The sequence below is a fragment of the Balaenoptera acutorostrata genome, chromosome 9, assembly GCF_949987535.1.
Source record: "Balaenoptera acutorostrata chromosome 9, mBalAcu1.1, whole genome shotgun sequence".
Classification (NCBI taxonomy): domain Eukaryota; kingdom Metazoa; phylum Chordata; class Mammalia; order Artiodactyla; family Balaenopteridae; genus Balaenoptera; species Balaenoptera acutorostrata.
In genome coordinates, this window is record NC_080072.1 from 49979846 (window position 1) to 49999544 (window position 19699).

General features: G+C 37.4%; 1 protein-coding gene across 2 annotated transcripts in view; it reads right to left on the minus strand.

Annotated features, from left to right (window-relative positions):
* Positions 1–636: 636 nt before the first annotated feature.
* Positions 637–19699, minus strand: part of ZNF215 (zinc finger protein 215) — a 246610-nt gene continuing 227547 nt past the window's right edge. The window contains exons 3-6 of one of the 2 annotated variants that reach the window (XM_028164164.2): positions 13619–13707; positions 12104–12236; positions 11706–11801; positions 637–1508 (exon numbers count right to left, since the gene is read on the minus strand). In XM_028164164.2, coding sequence (XP_028019965.2) covers positions 637–1508; positions 11706–11801; positions 12104–12236; positions 13619–13707 — 1190 coding nt within the window. The remainder of the gene's footprint in view (positions 1509–11705; positions 11802–12103; positions 12237–13618; positions 13708–19699) is intronic. The other variant, XM_057552079.1, reaches the window with a different exon arrangement.

Genomic DNA, 19699 nt, shown 5'->3' on the forward strand with positions numbered 1-19699 from the left:
CTTAGAAGTGTCCTTCTATGGATATATTCTTGTGAGTTCCTGGTTTCTTGTGACCTTCTTATAAGGACTGAAAGTTTGAGTTTTATTAGATGTCAACTCCAAGGGTATTGCTTGGCACCTCCCTAATATCTACTTCATCAATAGATCAGGTGAAAAAAGTATTCCATAGGTTCCATTTATGAACTAGGGAAAGATGATGGCAATGGATATTGGAATAATGACAGACAAACACTATCATGTTGATATGTTTAACTCTGAGCCCTTATGAGTTCATTTGAAGCCTGGAAAAGCTCCCTCAGATTTCTATCCAATAACAGATTTATCTCCATATTAATTCAGTCATATCAATTAAAGAATAATCTCTGTGGGAGGGAGGGAGATGCAAGAGGGAAGAGAAATGGGAACATATTGTATATGTATAACTGATTCACTTTGTTATAAAGCAGAAGCTAACACACTATTGTAAGGCAATTATACTTCAATAAAGATGTTTAAAAAAAAAAAAAAAGAATAATCTCTGACAAACATTTTCTTTCATCTACTATATTCACAGAATTCCTTCTAGAATAAATTCATGAACTTTGAATGAGTTCTGACTGAAGATAATGCCACATTCTTCCTGTCATAGGACTTCTCTCAAGTATGAAGTTTTTGATGTTTAATCAGGTTTGAACTCCTGTTGAAGGTTTTCTCACATTCCTTACATTTGAATGGTTTCTCTCCTGTATGAATCACTTGATGTCGAATAAGTGAGGAGCTCCGGGTGAAGGATTTTCCACAGTTAACACATTCATAGGGATTATTTGCAGAACAGAGTCTTGGATTTTTATTACTGTCTTCAGGCTGACTGAGGGGTTTTACATATTGATTGCCTTCGGAGGCCTTTGCTTCAGTGTGAATTTTTTGATGCTTAGTAAGGTTTGTACGTCGGTTGAAGAATCTTCCACATTCACTGCATTTATAGGGTTTCTCTCCTGTGTGAATGATCTGATGTCGAACAAGAGATGAACTGCGGCTGAAGGCCTTCCCACATTGATAACATTCATAGGAATCCACTGTGGCATGACTTTTTGGGTGCTGAGTATCTGTACTCAAGTTCAAGGCATTCCCACATCCGTTATATTCTGAATGTTGCTTACCTACTGAGTCTAAATTAAATTCGAAGTTAGTTTTAAGCTGATCACACTTTGGGGAACCCTTTCTCACAGGAACTCCCTGTTGTGTGTCAAAAGTTGAGTTAACTGACTTAACATCAAAACTTTTCTTATTTTCACTATATTCAAAGTCTCCCTCCTCAGTGTAGACTGCATTATGAACGAAAGCTTCTTGTGGCAAATTTATGTCCCAGTGTTCCTGGTTCCTATATAACCAATCATCACTTTTCCAGGCATCTAAAGGAGGATGTCCACTTTCAGTCAGTCTTGTCATAATCACTGCATGGTATGATTCTTCTCCAGAAATTCTCTGCTTTGGAACTAAATCCTGATTTTCTGAAATTATCTCTCTGTCTAAAAGTAAATAAAAAATTCCATGAACTAGAAGAAGGGAAACTGCTTAATTAAGAAAGGGACGCTAAGCCATATAAGGGTATATGCATATTTTATGGGTCTTTAAATACAGAATGGAAATGTGAGGCAAGGTTAGAAAACAAGGATTACAGAATAAATAAATGGGATAAAAATATTTTTAAAAGGATCAGGAGATCACAAAATATGAGAGCTATTCAAGAATACTAAGGAGAATACACAGAACTTAGGTAAAATATCAGTATATGAACTGGGATGGCATGGCATATCACAGTTCAAGCCATCACTGGTTCATAACTAGTTTGTGAAAGTTATACCTAATCTTCCTTTCTCTAGCATCCTGTCTCTTTTACCCCAAGCTGTTCCACATAATAGCCCTTCAAAAATACCAATTTAATCATTTCTTCAGGAACATGTCTAAATTTATAGGCCCCATAGCTTAACAGCTAAAAGCAAACTTGCAATCACAGTGCCCCTATTTTCCATACAGAGCAATTATTCCCTGCATTTAACAGAGGCAGAAAGAACTGTAATATATGATAGCAGGGAAACCAGTCTTATCCTGGGCTCAAAATAATCACTCCTGATTCTAACAGTGCTCAGACACTTCTATGTGTTTCCTAGAACTCAAAACTTTACCTATTCTGATTCAGGTTGGGTTCCTCTGTTTTCACCTGCCTTCAGTTTCTCTATTTCATTTGATAAAGTTCCACTTTCCTTCTCAAATTCCTTTTTCATTTAGTTTCTATATAAATATACCCAGTATACTGTATATTCTAGCATTTTTTTTAAAAATTAAATTTAACTGACTTCCCTTCTTTCTCCTTTTCCACATAACATCAGATATATCTAACGATTTTATCTTCTATACTTTATTGGTAGCCAAGCAAGACCTTCAGCTTTCCAGTTTCACACAGTCACTAGAACATCTCTACTTGACTATCCCTACTCTCTTCCAAAACTCAACAAATGAGAGACTATCATCTTCCATGTGGAAAGAACTTCCCTCAGTGTCCTCATTTTCGTTCAGTGAGTCACTGGTCTTCTAACATTTACACTAGAGTTCATGAAGAGAACTTGAATAACCATTGCTCTTTATCTCTCATATCTAATCTGTCCTTAGGTACTATTACTTTACTTTATGAAATGACTTTTACCTCAAAGCAGCTCTCACTGATACATCCAACTCTGTCAAGTATATATCAATTCAGCCTTCTTTAGTCTAATCTCTACGAGAAATCATTATTTGTCTGTAAAATACCCACACTGGAAACTAGACAATTAAATCAGAATCTCCTAGGATGAAGCCTAGGAATATAATGGAAATATCGAGTGTAGCTTTCCTGTCTCTACCTCACCAGTGTATATTGGATGTGTGGGGGCAGATAACTTGCCCCTTTAACTCACAGGTTTTCAGAGAGAGAGGAACCTCTTCCAAACCTGGACTTAATTTAGAGGATGAGTTCCTGGACTTCAAGACTGATGCCATAATGAAATGACATCTTAGGAGAGAGTAAATGTAATTAACAAGGGAGAAAAATAAAGTTAATTTGTGGCCAGAGGACAGACTATAGCAGATCAGAATTATGGCACTTTCTCTGATACTCTCCTCATAGAGAAGTGGAGTCTATTTTTCTTCCCCTGGAATCTGGGCTGATCCTGCAACTGCTTGGCCAACACAATGTGATAGAAGTGATACTACGCTATTTCTGGGCCTAGCCTTTATTTTTAAAAAAAAAATTTTTTTTAATTATTTATTTTTGGCTGTGTTAGGTCTTTGTCACTGTGCTTCCTCTAGTTGCAGTGAGCGGGGGCTACTCTTCATTGTGGTGCATGGGCTTCTCATTGCGGTGGCTTCTCTTGTTGCGGAGCATGGGCTCTAGGCACGTGGGCTTCAGTAGTTGTGGCTCGCGGGCTCTAAAGCGCAGGGCTTAGTTGCTCCGCGGCATGTGGGATCTTCCCGGATCAGGGATCGAACCTGTGTCCCTTGCATTGGCAGGTGGATTCTTAACCACTGCACCACCAGGGAAGTCCCTGGGCCTAGTCTTTAAAAGACCCACAGCTTTCAATTCCTCTCAGGATGTTCCCTCTCAGAACCTTGCTGCCATGCTGTGAGAAGTCTTTGCCTCAGTAGAGGCCATGTATAGGTGTTGTGGTCCACAGGACTAGCTAAGTTCCCAGTGACAGCTAACACCAACTTCCAACTATGTGATCATAGTTGGAATGGCCAAGTCATCTTGGCCATTCCATCCCAGTCAAGCTCCCAGAACACTGCATCCTCAGCGAACATCATATGGAATGTAAGAATTCTTAAGTCAACTCACGAAATTGTGAGAATTAATAAAATAATTGTTTTAAGTCACTAAGTTTTAGGGTAATTTGTTAGAAATAATAGATGACCAAACCGTAATTTTGTTCTAGTAGTATTTATTAAATAGCAAAATTCCTAGTTGTATTTCCTTAAGTAAATCTATGTTCTCCTCATATTTGTACAACTCATTTTTCATGCAACTTCCTTACTTCTATTTTTAAAATCACTCTCATATATTTTGTTATTTTCAAGTTGCTTGGTTCTAATATGTAGAAAAGCTGCTAATGTTTTTATTTTATATCTGGCCACCTTAACGAAATTCTAAACAGATATAATCATTTTGATACTGAGTCTCTTGGATTTTCTAAGTAGAAAGTTATCACACAAATAGCTTTTTCTCTTTTCTATTAATTTTCTCATTTGTTTCATTTATTTTTCTTTCATTAGTTAAAACCTTCAGGTAAATATTAAATAATTATGGTAATAGGCCTAAGAATCTGTTGATTTTAGTGTTAATACCATTGTTTATCTTTACACATAATATTAACCCATGATTTGTTCTCTTTTTGCTCTAATAGATTTCAAATCACTGGCTTATTCCTGACCACTAATTCCAAACTCATAAACTGTGCTTTATCTATAAGACTGTTCCTGTCTCTAACCTAAAACAAAAATAAACTTTAAACCTTAGCCTATAATCCTAATTCTGGGTCTCTGCCTACTTCTCTCCTGGAGACCAGCCCATGCCAAACCACCTCTGCCTTTCTTTGGCCTAACAATTTCCCCCGACTTCTCAAATCACCTAGTTAGTTAAACTCTCCAAAATCTGGCTTTATATTTTCTATCCAAATTTACCTTATACTGTCTCTAGTAAACTTGGATCATTGATTCTTATTCTAGATCTGAAACATTTGGTGAGCCTTAAAAATATACATGTGTGTAGAAAATCCTAAAGACACTACCAGAAAACTACTAGAGCTCATCAATGAATTCAGTAGAGTTGCAGGATACAAAATTAATACACAGAAATCTGTTGCATTTCTATACACTAACAAAAAAAGATCAGAAAGAGAAATTAAGGAAACAATCCCATTTACCATCACATCAAAAAGAATAAAATACCTAAGGGTAAACCTACCTAAGGAGGCAAAAAACCTGTACTCTGAAAACTATAAGATGCTGATGAAAGAAATCAAAGATGACACAAACAGATGGATGGATATACCATGTTCTTGGATTGGAAGAATCAATATTGCCAAAATGACTATACTACCTAAGGCAATCTACAGATTCAATGCAATCTCTATCAAATTACATTTTGTGTAATTGGCATTACACAGACAAACTTATGGTTACCAAAGGAGAAGGGGGAAGGGATAAATTAGGAGTTTGAGATTAATATATACACACTACTATATACATACTGTGAAAATGGCATTTTTCACAGTAGAACAAAAATTTTTTTAATTCCTATGGAAACATAAAAGACAATCTTGAGAATAGCCGAAGCAATCTTGAGAAAGAAAAATGGAGCTGGAGGAACCAGGCTCCCTGACTTCAGACTATACTACAAAGCTACAGTGATCACAACAGTATGGTACTGGCACAAAAACAAATACAGATCAGTGAAACAGGACAGAAAGCCCAGAAATAAACACACACACCTATGTTCAATTAATCTACCATAAAGGAGGCAAGAATATACAATGGAGAAAAGACAGTCTCTTCAATAAGTGGTGCCAGGAAAAATGGACAGGCTACATGTAAAAGAATGAAATTAGAACATTCTCTAACCCCATATACAAAAATAAACTCAAAATGGATTAAAAACCTAAATGTAAAACCAGATACTATAAAACTCCTATAAAAACATAGGCAGAACACTCTGACATAAAATGCAGCAATATCTTTTTGGATCCATCTCCTAGAGTAATGGAAATAAAAACAAAAATAAATAAATGGGACCTAATTAAACTTAAAAGCTTTTACACAGCAAAGGAAACCATAAACAAAACAAAAAGACAACCTACAGAATGGGAAAAAATATTTGCAAATGATGCAACTGATAAGGGATTAATTTTCAAAATATACAGACAGCTCATATATCTCAATATCAAAAGAACAAACAACCCAATCAAAAAATGGGCAGAAGATCTAAATAGACGTTTCTCCAAAGAAGACATACAGATGCCCAAAAGGCACATGAAAAGATGCTCAACATCCTTAATTATTAGAGAAATGCAAATCAAAACTACAATGAGGTATCACCTTAACACTGGTCAGAATGGCCATCATCAAAAAGTCTATAAACAATAAATGCTGGAGAGGGTGTGGAGAAAAAGGAACCATCCTACATTGTTGGTGGGAATGTAAATTGGTACAGCCACTATGGAGAACAGTATGGAGGTTTCCTTAAAAAACTAAAAATAGAACTACCATAAGATCCTTCAATCCCACTCCTGGGCATATATCCACACAAAACCATAATTCAAAAAGATACATGCACCTCAATGTTCACTGCAGCACTATTTACAATAGCCAAGACGTGGAAGCAAACTAAGCGTCCATCAACAGAGGAATGGATAAAAAAGATGTGGTACATATATACAATGGAATATTACTCAGCCATAAAAAAGAATGAAATAATGCCATTTGCAGCAACATGGATGGACCTAGAGATTATCATACTAAATGAAATGAGTCAGAAAGAAAAGGACAAATATCATGATGTCACCCATATGTGGAATATAAAAAAAAATGATACAAATGAACTTAAATACAAAATAGAAATAGACCTACTGACATAGAAAACAAACTTATGGTTACCAAAGGGGAAGGGGGGAGGGATAAATTAGGAGTTTGAGATTAATATATACACACTACTATATATAAAATAGATAACCAACAAGGACCTACTGTATAGCACAGGGAACTGTACTCAGTATTTTGTAATAACCATTAAGGGAAAAGAATCTGAAAAAGAAAATATAAATATATATATATATATATATATTCCACTGTACACCTGAAACTAACATGACATTGTAAATCAACTATACTTCAATTTTAAAAAATGTGGAAATCTTAAAAAAAATACATGATGCATGTGTGTATTTGTGTGTGTGTATACATGTTCCATGTGGCCAAGTTGGGCTTCTCATAAGCATAGTGATATCAGGGTACTAGAACTAGTGGCTGCTGAATTCCAGGAGAAAGAAGCGGAAGCTGCAAGTCCTATTACAGGCTAGACCTGGAACTGGCAGTGTCACTTCTGCTACATTTTATTGATCAAAGAATCTAGTGCCAGCTCAGAGTCAAGGGGAGGGAAAACAACATCTATACTTCAATGGAGGGAGTGACAAAGACTTTGTGGCCAACATTAATCCACCAAAATCCATTAACTGGGAAAATAAATGACATTTACTGAAGTAAATTCCAGATTGATTACGGTATATTATATTTAAATAATGAAGTAGATGGAGCTAGAATAAAATGAAAAAATGTACCTTAGTTTTGGGATGGAAAAATTCTTATGTATAAAATTAACAGATATAAAACAATGGGGGAGATACATGTTAACATAAAAAATATGTTTGGCAGGCTCCATGAATAAAATAATTTTTAAAAATGTCTTCAGACACATCTCATTTGCCACAAATATGGTCAATAGTAAGAATTTAACATAAGCTTGTAATATACTAATTAAAAACCTCTAGAATCTTGATAACGGACATAAAAGAACCATTTACTGAATCACAGATGACCAAAACAAATAATTTTTACTTTTCTCATAATCCAGTATCTATCCACCTATCTGTTTCTTTGGTTCCTACATATGTGCAAAAGGCAGAGATATAAATGTAGGCAGAAAGAGACACGTTGCCTTCCCTCAAGGAACACAAAGCCTAGGGTGAGACAAAGACTCACAGAGACACATGTAGAGTGTATTTGTGATAAATGGTAAGAGGAAAAGAATATAGTGCTATGGGAGTATATAATAGAAAAAACTAACCTAGTCAAGAAAGGCTTCCCTGAGGAGATACGGACCTATTTGAGATCTGAAGGAATAGGAGTCAACTAGGCAAAGACAGGAGGAAGAGCATTAAGTAAAGAAACAACATGCACAGAGGTCCTGTGATGGGAGAGGGCAAGCCACACTCAAGGGACAACAGAAATATGTTCCCTATGGAAGTGTTTTTTCTCTACTGAACCCCAACACCTATCAGAGGGCACAGGGCACAGTAGATGCTAATACATATTTGATGCTGGCTGACTGAGAGTAGATCAGTGTGGCTGGAGTGCAAAAAGGATGTACTGTGAGATGAGGTTGGAGAAGTAGGTAGGGACAAGTGTGTTGTGAAGTAAGCAAAACTGAATTCAGTACAGAGGTTTCAGCAAGTACATGATAAACCATGATCTCCATGACTGCAGTGTGGTTCAAACACTGGAGTTGTGGAGGGGAGACAGAGCTAAGAGGGAAGCCAAGATCTTGTATTAAGACAAGAGGCTATGGTGATAGTTCAGGTGAGAGATGACAGGACATGGACAACAGTAGTGGCACTGCAGATAGAGAAGTAGATTCATTTAATAGATATTTAGGATCGGGACTTCCCTGGTGGCTCAGTGGTTGGGAATCCGCCTGCCAATGCAGGGGACACGGGTCCGAGCCCTGGTCCGGGAAGATCCCACATGCTACGGAGCAACTAAGCCCGTGCGCCACAACTACTGAGCCTGCGCTCTAGAGCCCATGAGCCACTGAGCCCACGTGCCACAACTGCTGAAGCCCGTGCGCCCTAGAGCCCCTGCTCCACAACAAGAGAAGCCACCGCAATGAGAAGCCCGCGCACTGCAACGAAGAGTAGCCCCTGCTCGCTGCCACTAGAGAAAGCCCGCACGCAGCAACAAAGACCCAATGCAGCCAAAATATAAATAAATAAATAAATAAATAAATAAATTTATAAAAAAAAATAGAGAGATATTTAGGATAAAAAACAAGTATTAGATAGGTGAAGGAGAAGAGGCTGTCAAGGATAATACTTAAACTATACTTGTATAACTGGATGGATGGCAGCTCATCCAGCTAGGGAACAATGGAAGAATACTGGAAAGGAAAAAAATCACTTGGGTTTTATGAAATTTAAGGCATCTTTGAGACATCCAAGAGAAATGTCATGTGTATATAAATTTTATTTCAGAGCTGAAGCCTGAGCTGGGGATATGAACTTGTAAGCTGCTGTAAATGTGTGATAATTGAAGCTGCAGTTGTAGATGGAAGAAAATACAGAGTCAAAAGAGAAGACAGGATGAGATCAAATGTTGACAAACTGAAATGTATTAGATAGGTACAGAAGGACAGGTCTGCAGTAGACAGAGACAGACTAGCCAGAAAGAGAAGAAGAAACTCAGGAGTATTACAGGAACCTAGGCGTGTTTTCAGAACGAGCAGCAGTTAACAGTGTCACTTGCTGTTGAGAAGTCAAATGAGATAAGGAATTAAAAAGTGTCCCCTGGAGCTTGCTCCAATAAAGTCATGAGTGACTTGAACAAGAACTGTTTAAGATTAGTATTTCGGGTAAGAGCTCAACAGGAACGGGTTGAGGAATAAAAGGTGAGGAAAAGAGAAAAGCAAGTATAAAACACCCGGAGAAGTCTGGCTATAAAGAGGTAAGAAACAGAGTATTAGAAAAGGGTGTAGGGTTGAGAGAGAAAGTTAAAAAATTAATAATGACCTGAAAATGTTAAAAAGCTAATGGGAGAATGAGGCAGAAATGGTGAAAATATAAGTTAAAAAAAGCAGGGAGAAATGGGGCTGAAAGGATAATCAGGGAGAGGATTTACCTTATGAAAGAAGAAATGGAGTCAGTTGCCTAACAAATTAAGATTTCAGGTAAATAATACCCAGTGTTTGCTCGGGTGATAACAGAGGTATAATAACTAACTTACTAGTGATAGTAACACTCTCATCTCATCTCACTCACACTCTTACTAGTGATAGTAAGATAGATAATAACTTACTAGTGATAGTAACACTCTCATTATTAGTGAGTATGAGTTGGTAGTAGACAACATAGTTCTTTTGTAGACAATATAACCTAATGTAACAAGACAGTTAATATAGTTATACTCTTTGAGATGAAGTTTCTCTTCTAAGAAGGAATCCTGTGAAAGGAATCAGATATGCCTGAAAACCTGGCAACAAACTAAATGTCCAACAGTTGGGGTGGGGAATGGTTAATTATTATACATGCATGTCAGGGGCTGTCATATGCGAATAAGAAACCACATTTTCATAGACTAATTAAATGGGTATTTGTTCATGATATCACATGAGGTGAGAAGAGCAGAACACATAATGACACATTCTCGATGATCCCAGTTTTGGAGAAAAATATTTACAAGCCACAGGCACACATCATCACAAAGAAAATGGCCTAAGAAAACAAACCACGATGTTAATACTGCATAGCTCTGGGTAGTGAGGTAACAGGGTGAGTTATATTCCTCTTCATACTTTACTTACTAAAATTTATATTAAGCACACAACAATTTCTAATCTCTCACAAACAAAATGTTAATAAGAATATAGAGATTACAATGAAGGTAGAAAGGCACAAGTTAAGGAGGTCTTATAGTAAAAGAAGGAAAAATGGAAGATTACTGGAGTCACCCTAGTATAAAGCAGTTCCTTTTCTTTAAAAGAGAGAATATGATTTAATGTTAGGTTGGCTAACATTTGCTTATATAACACCACATGCCAGAGGCTGTTCTAAGTGTGCTACACATATCAACTCATTTAATCCTCACAGTAATGTGGAGGTAAACACTGTTACGATACAGAAGAGGAAACTTGGCAGGGAGGCTGCCCCAGGCAACTCTGCCTGTGTTAAGAGTCTGTGTTCCTCCTCCTACACTGTTGGTGGGAATGTAAACTGGTGCAGCCACTATGGAGAACAGTATGGAGGTTCCTTAAAAAACTAAAAATAGAGTTGCCATATGATCCAGCAATCCCACTCCTGGGCATATATCCACACAAAACTATAATTCGAAAAGATACATGCACCCCAATGTTCATGGCAGCACTATTTACAATAGCCAAGACATGGAAACAACCTAAATGTCCATTGACGGGTGAACGGATAAAGATGTGGTACATATATACAATGGAATATTACTCAGCTCTAAAAATAATGAAATAATGCCAGTTGCAGCAACATGGGTGGACCTAGAGATTATCACACTAAGTAAATCAAAAAAAAAAAGACAAATATCATATAGTATCACTTATATGTGGAATCTAAAACATGACACAAATGAACTTATCTACGAAACAGAAACAGACTCACAGACATAGAGAACAGACTTGTTGTTGCCAAGGGGGAGGGAGGAGGGGAGGGATGGATTGGGAGTTTGGGATTAGCAAATGCAAACTATTATATATAGAATGGATAAATAACAAGGGCCTACTGTATAGCACAGGCAGCCACATTCAATATCCTATAATAAGCCATAATGGAAAAGAATATGAAAAAGAATATATATATATACACACACACACTTTTATATATATATATATATATATGCATAACTGAATCACTTTGTTGTAACCAGAAACTAACACAACATTGTAAACCAACTATACTTCAATTAAAAAAAAAAAAAAGAGTCTGTGTTCCTAACCCACACCACATTTTTGCCTGTCCATATAAGAAAAGGAATCTGTGAACAAAAAGCAATGACTTTTCTTCTTCAAAGTTTAGCTGGTTTGCTGTCACCTCCCAACCAACAACTCAAACCCTGGGTTGTACATTATCTGTGTATTTAATGAACAGAAGCTTCTTACAAATGCCTCAGATCTACCTGTTGCTTACCAAAAACAGTTGTTCTTAGAATTTCTTGCTCCATTATCCAACTTTTTTCCTTACTCTCCAACCTGGAGGTCTCAACTGGTTTGGAAAGTAGATGCTCTGTACATGGGGAAAAGGCAAACAAACAAACACATTTCAGACATTTTTATAGGGAAGAGAATCCCATCCCAAAGTAGTAGTCTAAGAGCTGCTAAAAGATAAGGCCAGTGGACCTGTGTATTTCTAGCTCTACATCAGAAAGGACTTTCAGTCACATACAGCAAGAAAATCTGCTATTGTGCCCAGAAGTTATTAGGAAACCTAAACTGAAACCCAAATGCCCTCAACCACTTCAACAGTAGTTTTGAACAGTAGATGAAGAGACTACTAAAGGGCAGATTAGGTAAATACGCAGACGCCACCTTTAGGCAATGAATTCAGGTTCCTATAGTTCTCCAGCATCACATCCCTGTACAGGTTCTTTACAGCAGGGTCCAGTTGCCCCCACTCTTCCTCGCTGAATTCCACAACCACATCTTTGAATGTCACTGGTTCCTAAAACATTAAGTTCCTTTTTAATCAAAGGTCTCAAAAATATTACTAGAGGAGAAATGAATTTGGAAAGAACAGGGTAGGTGGCGAGAATATACAAAAAAAAATTGATAGGACAATGTTTGGAGTTCTAAGTGATAAAAATCAAGTTACCTTAGGGGCCTATCAACTTGGTACTCTTTGAGGGCTGGGAAAGGAAAATGAAGGGCTGTCCTAACTCTAGATTAGCTTACATTTTAACTGAGGAGAAAAACCGGTTGGAATAATTGTGGAACAAAAAATTACTATAGAGTACAAATAATTTACACAGAAAGAGTTCAGAATAGGAAAAGTTTAAGGCAGATTTGAGGGAAATTTATAATGAAAATGTAGGCTCTCCTAGCAGAACAGGGAGCATCTCTAACTGAGAAACACTGTTGGCTAATGCCTCATCCTTCAGGTCTCAGACCCCAATGTCACTTTGTCAGATAGGCCTTTTCTGATTACCCAACAGAGTAGCCATCTTCCTAATCAGTCTGTTTCTTTATTTTCTCCCTAACAATTATTACCATCTGCAATTATCTTATTTGCTTGTGTTTGTCTACTTCTAGTATTATGTAATCTCCACAGAGGCAGGCATTTTGTTTCATTTACTGTCATATTCCCAGCCCTTAGAAATGTTAGGCACTGCATAAATACTGGTTATAAGGGCCTTCATCCCGTCAGCTGTTGCACTTTTCTGTCCAGCATTCTCAACCTTGTCCTTATAGTTACCTTCAATCACACTGAAACACACAAATCCTTCCTCTACCTCAGAGCCAGTCTTTGTGAATAAGTTGTCTACATGTGTTTTGCCTACTTCCTCACTTTTCCTCTTTCCTCAACCCTCTGCAACCTGGCTTCTATTCCCATGCATGCTTGTATCTCCATGATGTTAAGAGAATAGACACTACTCAGGCTGCACTTTTCTGAACTTTTAAAGGATTTCTCCTTGAAATATGGTCATTCTTTGCTTTCACAGTGACATCATATTTTCCTGGTTTTCCTCTACCACTTTGGTCCTTTCATTTCAGTATCCTTTGAGGTTTCTTCTGCTCCTGCCTATTAAATGATATTGCTCAGGATTCTGCCCTTGGCTTCCTTCACTTTTAATTCTAAACATTCCCTGGGTAGGCCCTATGTCTATACCTTCAATTATCATCTACAATCTCAAGGGCATAGATGCACAGAGAATATACAAAAATTAAATATTTTCCAAAAAGTGTATCATCAACTAAAATAGATCCAACGTCCAGCGTATCATCAACTAAAATAGTCATGTTCTTAGATGGAACTATGTTTGGCAAAAGTTCACAGACCTAAAAAGAAAAAGCAGAGCGTTACAATAGAGTGGAATCCTAATTTACCTGGGATTTGCCTGTTAGTGAGTCAGCTTCCATTTTTTCTTTCTTGATGCTCCCCTTCTGGAGTAGGGCAGAATCCTTGCAGGTTATACCTGAGGAAGATGAAGGAAAACATTAGGGAGACAAGTTTTTCCTTGGAGAAACTTTTAATAATTATAGTACTTTTAACATGCTACTTCAGAAGTTTGAAATTTAATGATGTCAGGCTCTACCAGCAACCAGAATCTCCAGGAGTGGGGCCCAGATCTTATATTTTTAAAAAACTCTAAAAGTGATTTGCATATTCTACGAGGGGTCAAGAACTACTTGATCAGAGAGAAGGCCAAAATAATATTTTGATGCCTCACCTGTGGTTATAGCAGATCCAAAAAAAAAAACTTTGATCTTGTCAAAACTAAATTCTAACTAAGGCTTAGCCACCACAGGCTGTAATTTACTGGGAGCTAAGAATATTTTACCCAACCAATCACTTTCTCAAAGACATTGGGGATTAATCTACTCAAGGATTCTTTTCCTCTAAGTCGCTCTGTGTATACTACACACAGACTTAGGCAGTCTGGTCACCTTGGACTACTGAGTCTTCCAGGACATAAAGATCTGAGCAGCAACCAATTCTCTTCTCCAGCCCTTTGGTGAGACGTATACCCAAGGGCTACTCCCTAATGTTTCTCCAAGATTCATTAATTACACCACTAATCCTCAAATGCCAGACTATGGGCCAATACTGGTCTGTGAAGAAGTTTTCATTGATTCAGGGTGAAATAAGAAAAAATAGAAACAATGCAGGAAATATTTACGTTTTATAAATAAAGGCAGGATTTGAAAAAAAAACTCAAATTTCTCAGCAACATGCCATTTGAATACTGCCACAAGATTACAGTCTGTTAACTTTACTCAGGCCTATAACACTTTGTGAAACCTCAGTTTCCTCAGTCCCATAACCCCTAGAACAGTCAATACCACATTTTCTTCTAATATGATTTTTTTAATTTTTAAATTAATTTTTATTGGAGTACAGTTACTTTACAATGTTGTGTTAGTTTCTGCTGTACAGCAAAGTGAATCAGCTATACATATACATATATCCCCTCTTTTTTGGATTTCCTTCCCATTTAGGTCACCACAGAGCACTGAGTAGAGTTCCCTGTGCTATACAGTAGGTTCTCATTAGTTATCTATTTTATACATAGTAGAATATCACATTGTTTCTTATTCTTGTCATTCTTGGAAATATGCAAGATATCTTGAAAAGATAAAAAAGCCTTCAATCAGCCATCCCTTTTTTATTGCTCTGAGTATTGTTTCCTTCCCGTAACTCTTCTTTCCTGCTGACTTCCTTCCTGAACCTTTACAGTTGTGTTGTCTGAAACTCTCATGCCATTCAAAGAAAAATTCCTATACATTCCCTAGCTCTTTATAAAATATTCTTTCTCCCTTCTAATCTAAAATGGATCTTGGCCACCATCAAAGCCACCTCTTCTCATCCTCCAATACTATGGTCTTGGTAGTTGTTTTGATATATTCATACTTCTCCATTCCCATTTCCTCATAAAGATTTTTCTACGCTCATACAAAAATTTTTTCATAGTGGTTCATGCCATTTAGCTAGGGCCTTCTTGATGTTGTAATACACTAAGCTATTGCAAATTCATTTATTCAGACCGTATTTATTGAGTACCTCCCATGTGTGAGGCACACAAATGCCTGCCCTCAGGGAGCCTATAGTCTGTTGTGAATGACAGGCATTAAATAAGTAATTGTACTAGGTCAGTAAAAACTTTACTTAGCTAACCGTTGCTTTCCACACCAAATCATAATCTTTTCAACAACCCAGCCTGAAGACCCTTGACAACCTTATTTCTAACAACCATCAGCAATCAAGCTACTTCCTTTTTCATACTGGGGTCCTTATATACTTAGGATTGTTCTACTCTGAGAACAAACTTGAATGAATCAATCCCTAACTATATTTTCCTATCCTTTCAACTTTCCTATCCTTTCATCAAGGTTCCACCATAGTACATTGCTTCTTTAATTTTCTCCCAGTCTATCATCCCTCTTGTGAAGTCACTTTCTTTTCTACGCAGCTTGGATTTTATGGTAAATCACTTGCAGATTTACTCTTTTCAGACTTCAAATTCCTTGAACACTGATCCTTTATATCTAACATCCAATCTTAGCTTGATGCAGTAATCTCTTTTACCTTACCTTTTTAAAAAACTGAGGTAAAATTCACATAACAAAAAATTCACCATATTAACCATTCTAAAGTACACAATTCATGGGTTTTAGTATATTCATAGTGTTGTGCAACCGTCACCACTATCTAATTCCAGAACATACTCATTACCCCCAAAAGTAACCCCATACCCCTTAAGGAGTCACCTCCCATTCCCCTTCCCTCTATGCTGTCTCTTTGGATTTGCCTATTCTGGGCATTCCATGTAAATTCAGTCATATGGTATGTGACCTTTTTTGTCTGACTTCTTTAAAGTAGCATATTTTGAAGGTTCATCCATGTTGTAGCATGTGTCAGTTCTTTGTTCCTCTTAATGGCTGAATAATACTCCACTGTATGAATATCAATTTGTTTATCCATTCATCAGTTGATGAACTTTTGGATTGCTTCCATTTGTTTGGTTATTATGAATAATGCTGCTATGAACATTCATATACAAATTTGTCAAATGCTTTTTCTGCATCAACTGAGATGATCATGTGATTTTTCCCTTCATTGTATTGGTATGGTGTATAATGTTGATTTTCACATTTGAACCATCCTTGTATTTCTGGGATAAATCCCTAATGGTCATGGTGTATAATCCTCTTAATATGCTGCTGGGTTTGGTTCACTAGTTTTCTTTTCTTGTAATGCCTCTCTCTGGCTTTGGCATCAGATTAAAACTCCCAACATAGAATAGGTTGTAAGTATTCCTGCCTTTTCTATTTTTTAGAAGAGTCTGAGAAAGTTTGGTGTTAATTATTGTTTTAATGTTTGGTAGAATTCATCAGTGAAGCCATGTTGTCCTTGGGTTTACTTTGTTGAAATTTTAAAAATTACTGATTCAGCCTCTTTAGTTGTTACAGATGAGTTGAGTCAGTTTTGGCAGTTTTGGGAATTTTTCTATTTCATCTAAGTTTTCACAGCATTCTCTTATAATCTTTTTGATTTATGCAAGGTCAGTAGTAATATCCCTACCTTTATTCCTGATTTTAATTATTTTGGTCTTCTCTCTTTTTTGCTTGGTCATTGTAGCTAAAGTTTTATCAATGTTGATGTTTTCAACCTTTTTTGGAATTTATAAAGTCTATATTCTTTGTTGTGTGTGCCCACTTAAGTCTGTTTCCTTAACTTGGTGGTTAGCTAGCGATTCCAGAGATTTCCTTAAATGCCTGAAACCAGAAAAACAAAAATCATTTCCTAGCCTTTGCAGATGGGCTGTCTGCATCAGGAAATGTCTTCAATACTTAGCCAGATAGTTTTCACCCCTGCCTTAGTCTTCATTTCCTGCTCGAGCAGAGCCTGAAGACCAGCCAGAGGTGAGAATCAGGGAATTCTCAGGTCTTTCTGAACATGTACCCAGCCTTCTAGATCTCTAAGAATATGTAGAAGCTTTCAAATCCCTTACTCTCTAAAGCACCTTTCCTCCCATCTTTTTGTTTAGTCTATGTTTGTCCCAACTGTTTATTTGCTGTCCCAGGTAGCAGTGGCTAATACATTTTTCATTAAATGTTTCTGACAAATGCTAGCCAGGTAGCCATTTCAGCCCTGAGAGGTCTAAGGTAGGTAAAATATGGGCAAACCCTTTAAGTGGGTTCTTCAGGGATCCATGACACGTTAAAAGAAAGCAAAAGCCTTTCTCGGTCCTGTATTACCCTGAAACCTCTCATTTTCTTCCCAAACTTCTCAAGAATAGTCTATAATGATTATCACATTCCCACCTCATACTTCATATTTTTTTGACCCATGTGATAGGCAGAGTAGCCCCCTGAAATGTCCATGCCGTAATCCTTGGATACATGGCAAAAGGGACTCAGCAAGGGAATTCCCTGGAGGTCCAGTGGTTAGGACTCAGCACTTTCACTGCCAGGGCCAGGGTTCAATCTCTGGTTGGGGAACTAAGACCCCACAAGCCTCATGGCACGGCCAAAAAAAAAAGGGACTCAGCAATATTAAAGTTAAAGATCCTTGAGATGAAGAAATCATCCTGGGGACTTCCCTGGTGGTGCAGTGGTTGAGAATCCACCTGCCAATGCAGGGGACACGGGTTTGATCCCTGGTCTGGGAAGATCCCACATGCCGCAGAGCAACTTAAGCCTGCGCGCCACAGCTACTGAAGCCCGTGCACTCCAGGGCCCGTGAGCCACAACTACTCAGCCCACGTGCTGCAACTACTGCAGCCACACACCTAGAGTCTGTGCTCTGCAACAAGAGAAGCCACCGCAATGAGAAGCCCGAGCACCACAACGAAGAGTAGTCCCTGCTCGCTGCAACTAGAGAAAGGCCGTGTGCAGCAACAAAGACCCGATGCAGCCAAAAATTAAAAATTAAAAAAAAAAATCATCCTGGATTATCTGGGTGGTCTCAATCAAATTACATTCATCTTGAAAAGTGGAGAACTTTTCCCAGCTGTGGTCAGTGAGACAGAGAGAGTGAAAGAGTGAGTGTGAGCATGTGCATGTATGCCAGCACACACCATGACAATAGAATGGAGTGTCAGAGAGATGGCAGTGTGAAAAGGGCTTGGCTCACCATTGCCAGCTTTGAAGATGGGGGAAAGGGAGCATGAGGCCCAGAAAGAAATGAATTCCTGTTGATGCCTTGATTTTAGCCCAGGGAGACCCATGTTGGACCACTGATCTAATCAACAATTTCAATAAATTATTTTCAATACTCATCTTAACAGGACCTTTTTGTTGCAACATTGTTGAACACTCCCTTCTTGAAGATTTCTTTTTTCTTAGCTCAAGATACCAATCTTTCCTGGTTCTTTGCTTTCTAGATTACTCCTTTCTAGCTTGCTTCCCTGAGTTTTCTTATTTTGCTCAGTACTTCATTTTATTTCCTTTTTGGATAAGGACTAAATATAATCCCAATACCAGTATCATCACTGTCTCTAATCAATAATGCCTAGTCAAATATCCAGTCAATTGCCTCATGTCTTATAAGGTTCACACATTCACATGACCAATTACACATCTTTTATGTTTCTTTTAATCTCTAAATCCCTCTTCCATAGCCCCTCCCTACTCCCTTACAATTATTTTTAGAAACTGGATTGTCTTGCAGTTTCCCCCAGATTGAATTTTAGTAATGGCATTCCCATGGTATAGTTTAACATGTTCCTCTATTCTCTATTTTCTATAATTGGTAGTTAGATCTATGCCAGCTCTTAAATACTGGTTCTTCCTAAGGATTTGTATTTTTCCTACTTCTGTTCATACCTATACATTTCCATATTTTTCTTTCTTGATTTTAGCCCAGAGAGACCCACTGATCTACAAACCTGTAGGACTATACATTCATATTGTTTTAAGCAACAAAGTTTATGGTAATGTGTTACAGCAGCAACAGAAATTGCTATACTTCTGAACACTAAAGCCATATTTTTAACTATATATTAGATTATTCACTGTGGTTGTCCCACAAAGACCTCAAATCCAACATGCCACATAATTAATATATCAATCTCCTCACCAACAAAAACTGTTACTTACGCTCCATTCATGCAAGCCAGAACATTTATCCCATTCACACCTAATATGTAAACCCTTTAGGTTCAAACTCCTCTGTTTTCCCAAATGCTTCCTCATTCTCTAACACCTGATCTACTACAATACTTCCTAACTGGTTTTCCTATTTTCAGAGCTCTCAGGGCTATCCTTTACTGCAGAAGTTGATAAACTTTTTCTGTAAAGATCCAGATTGTAAATATTTTATTTAGGCTTTGCAGGCAATACAGTCTCTGCTATAACTAATCAAGTCTAGTCATAGTATGAAAGCAGCTGTAGACAAAATGTAAATGAATGGGGTGTGGCTGTGTTCCAATAAAACTTTATTTCCAAAAATATTTGGCCTGTGGT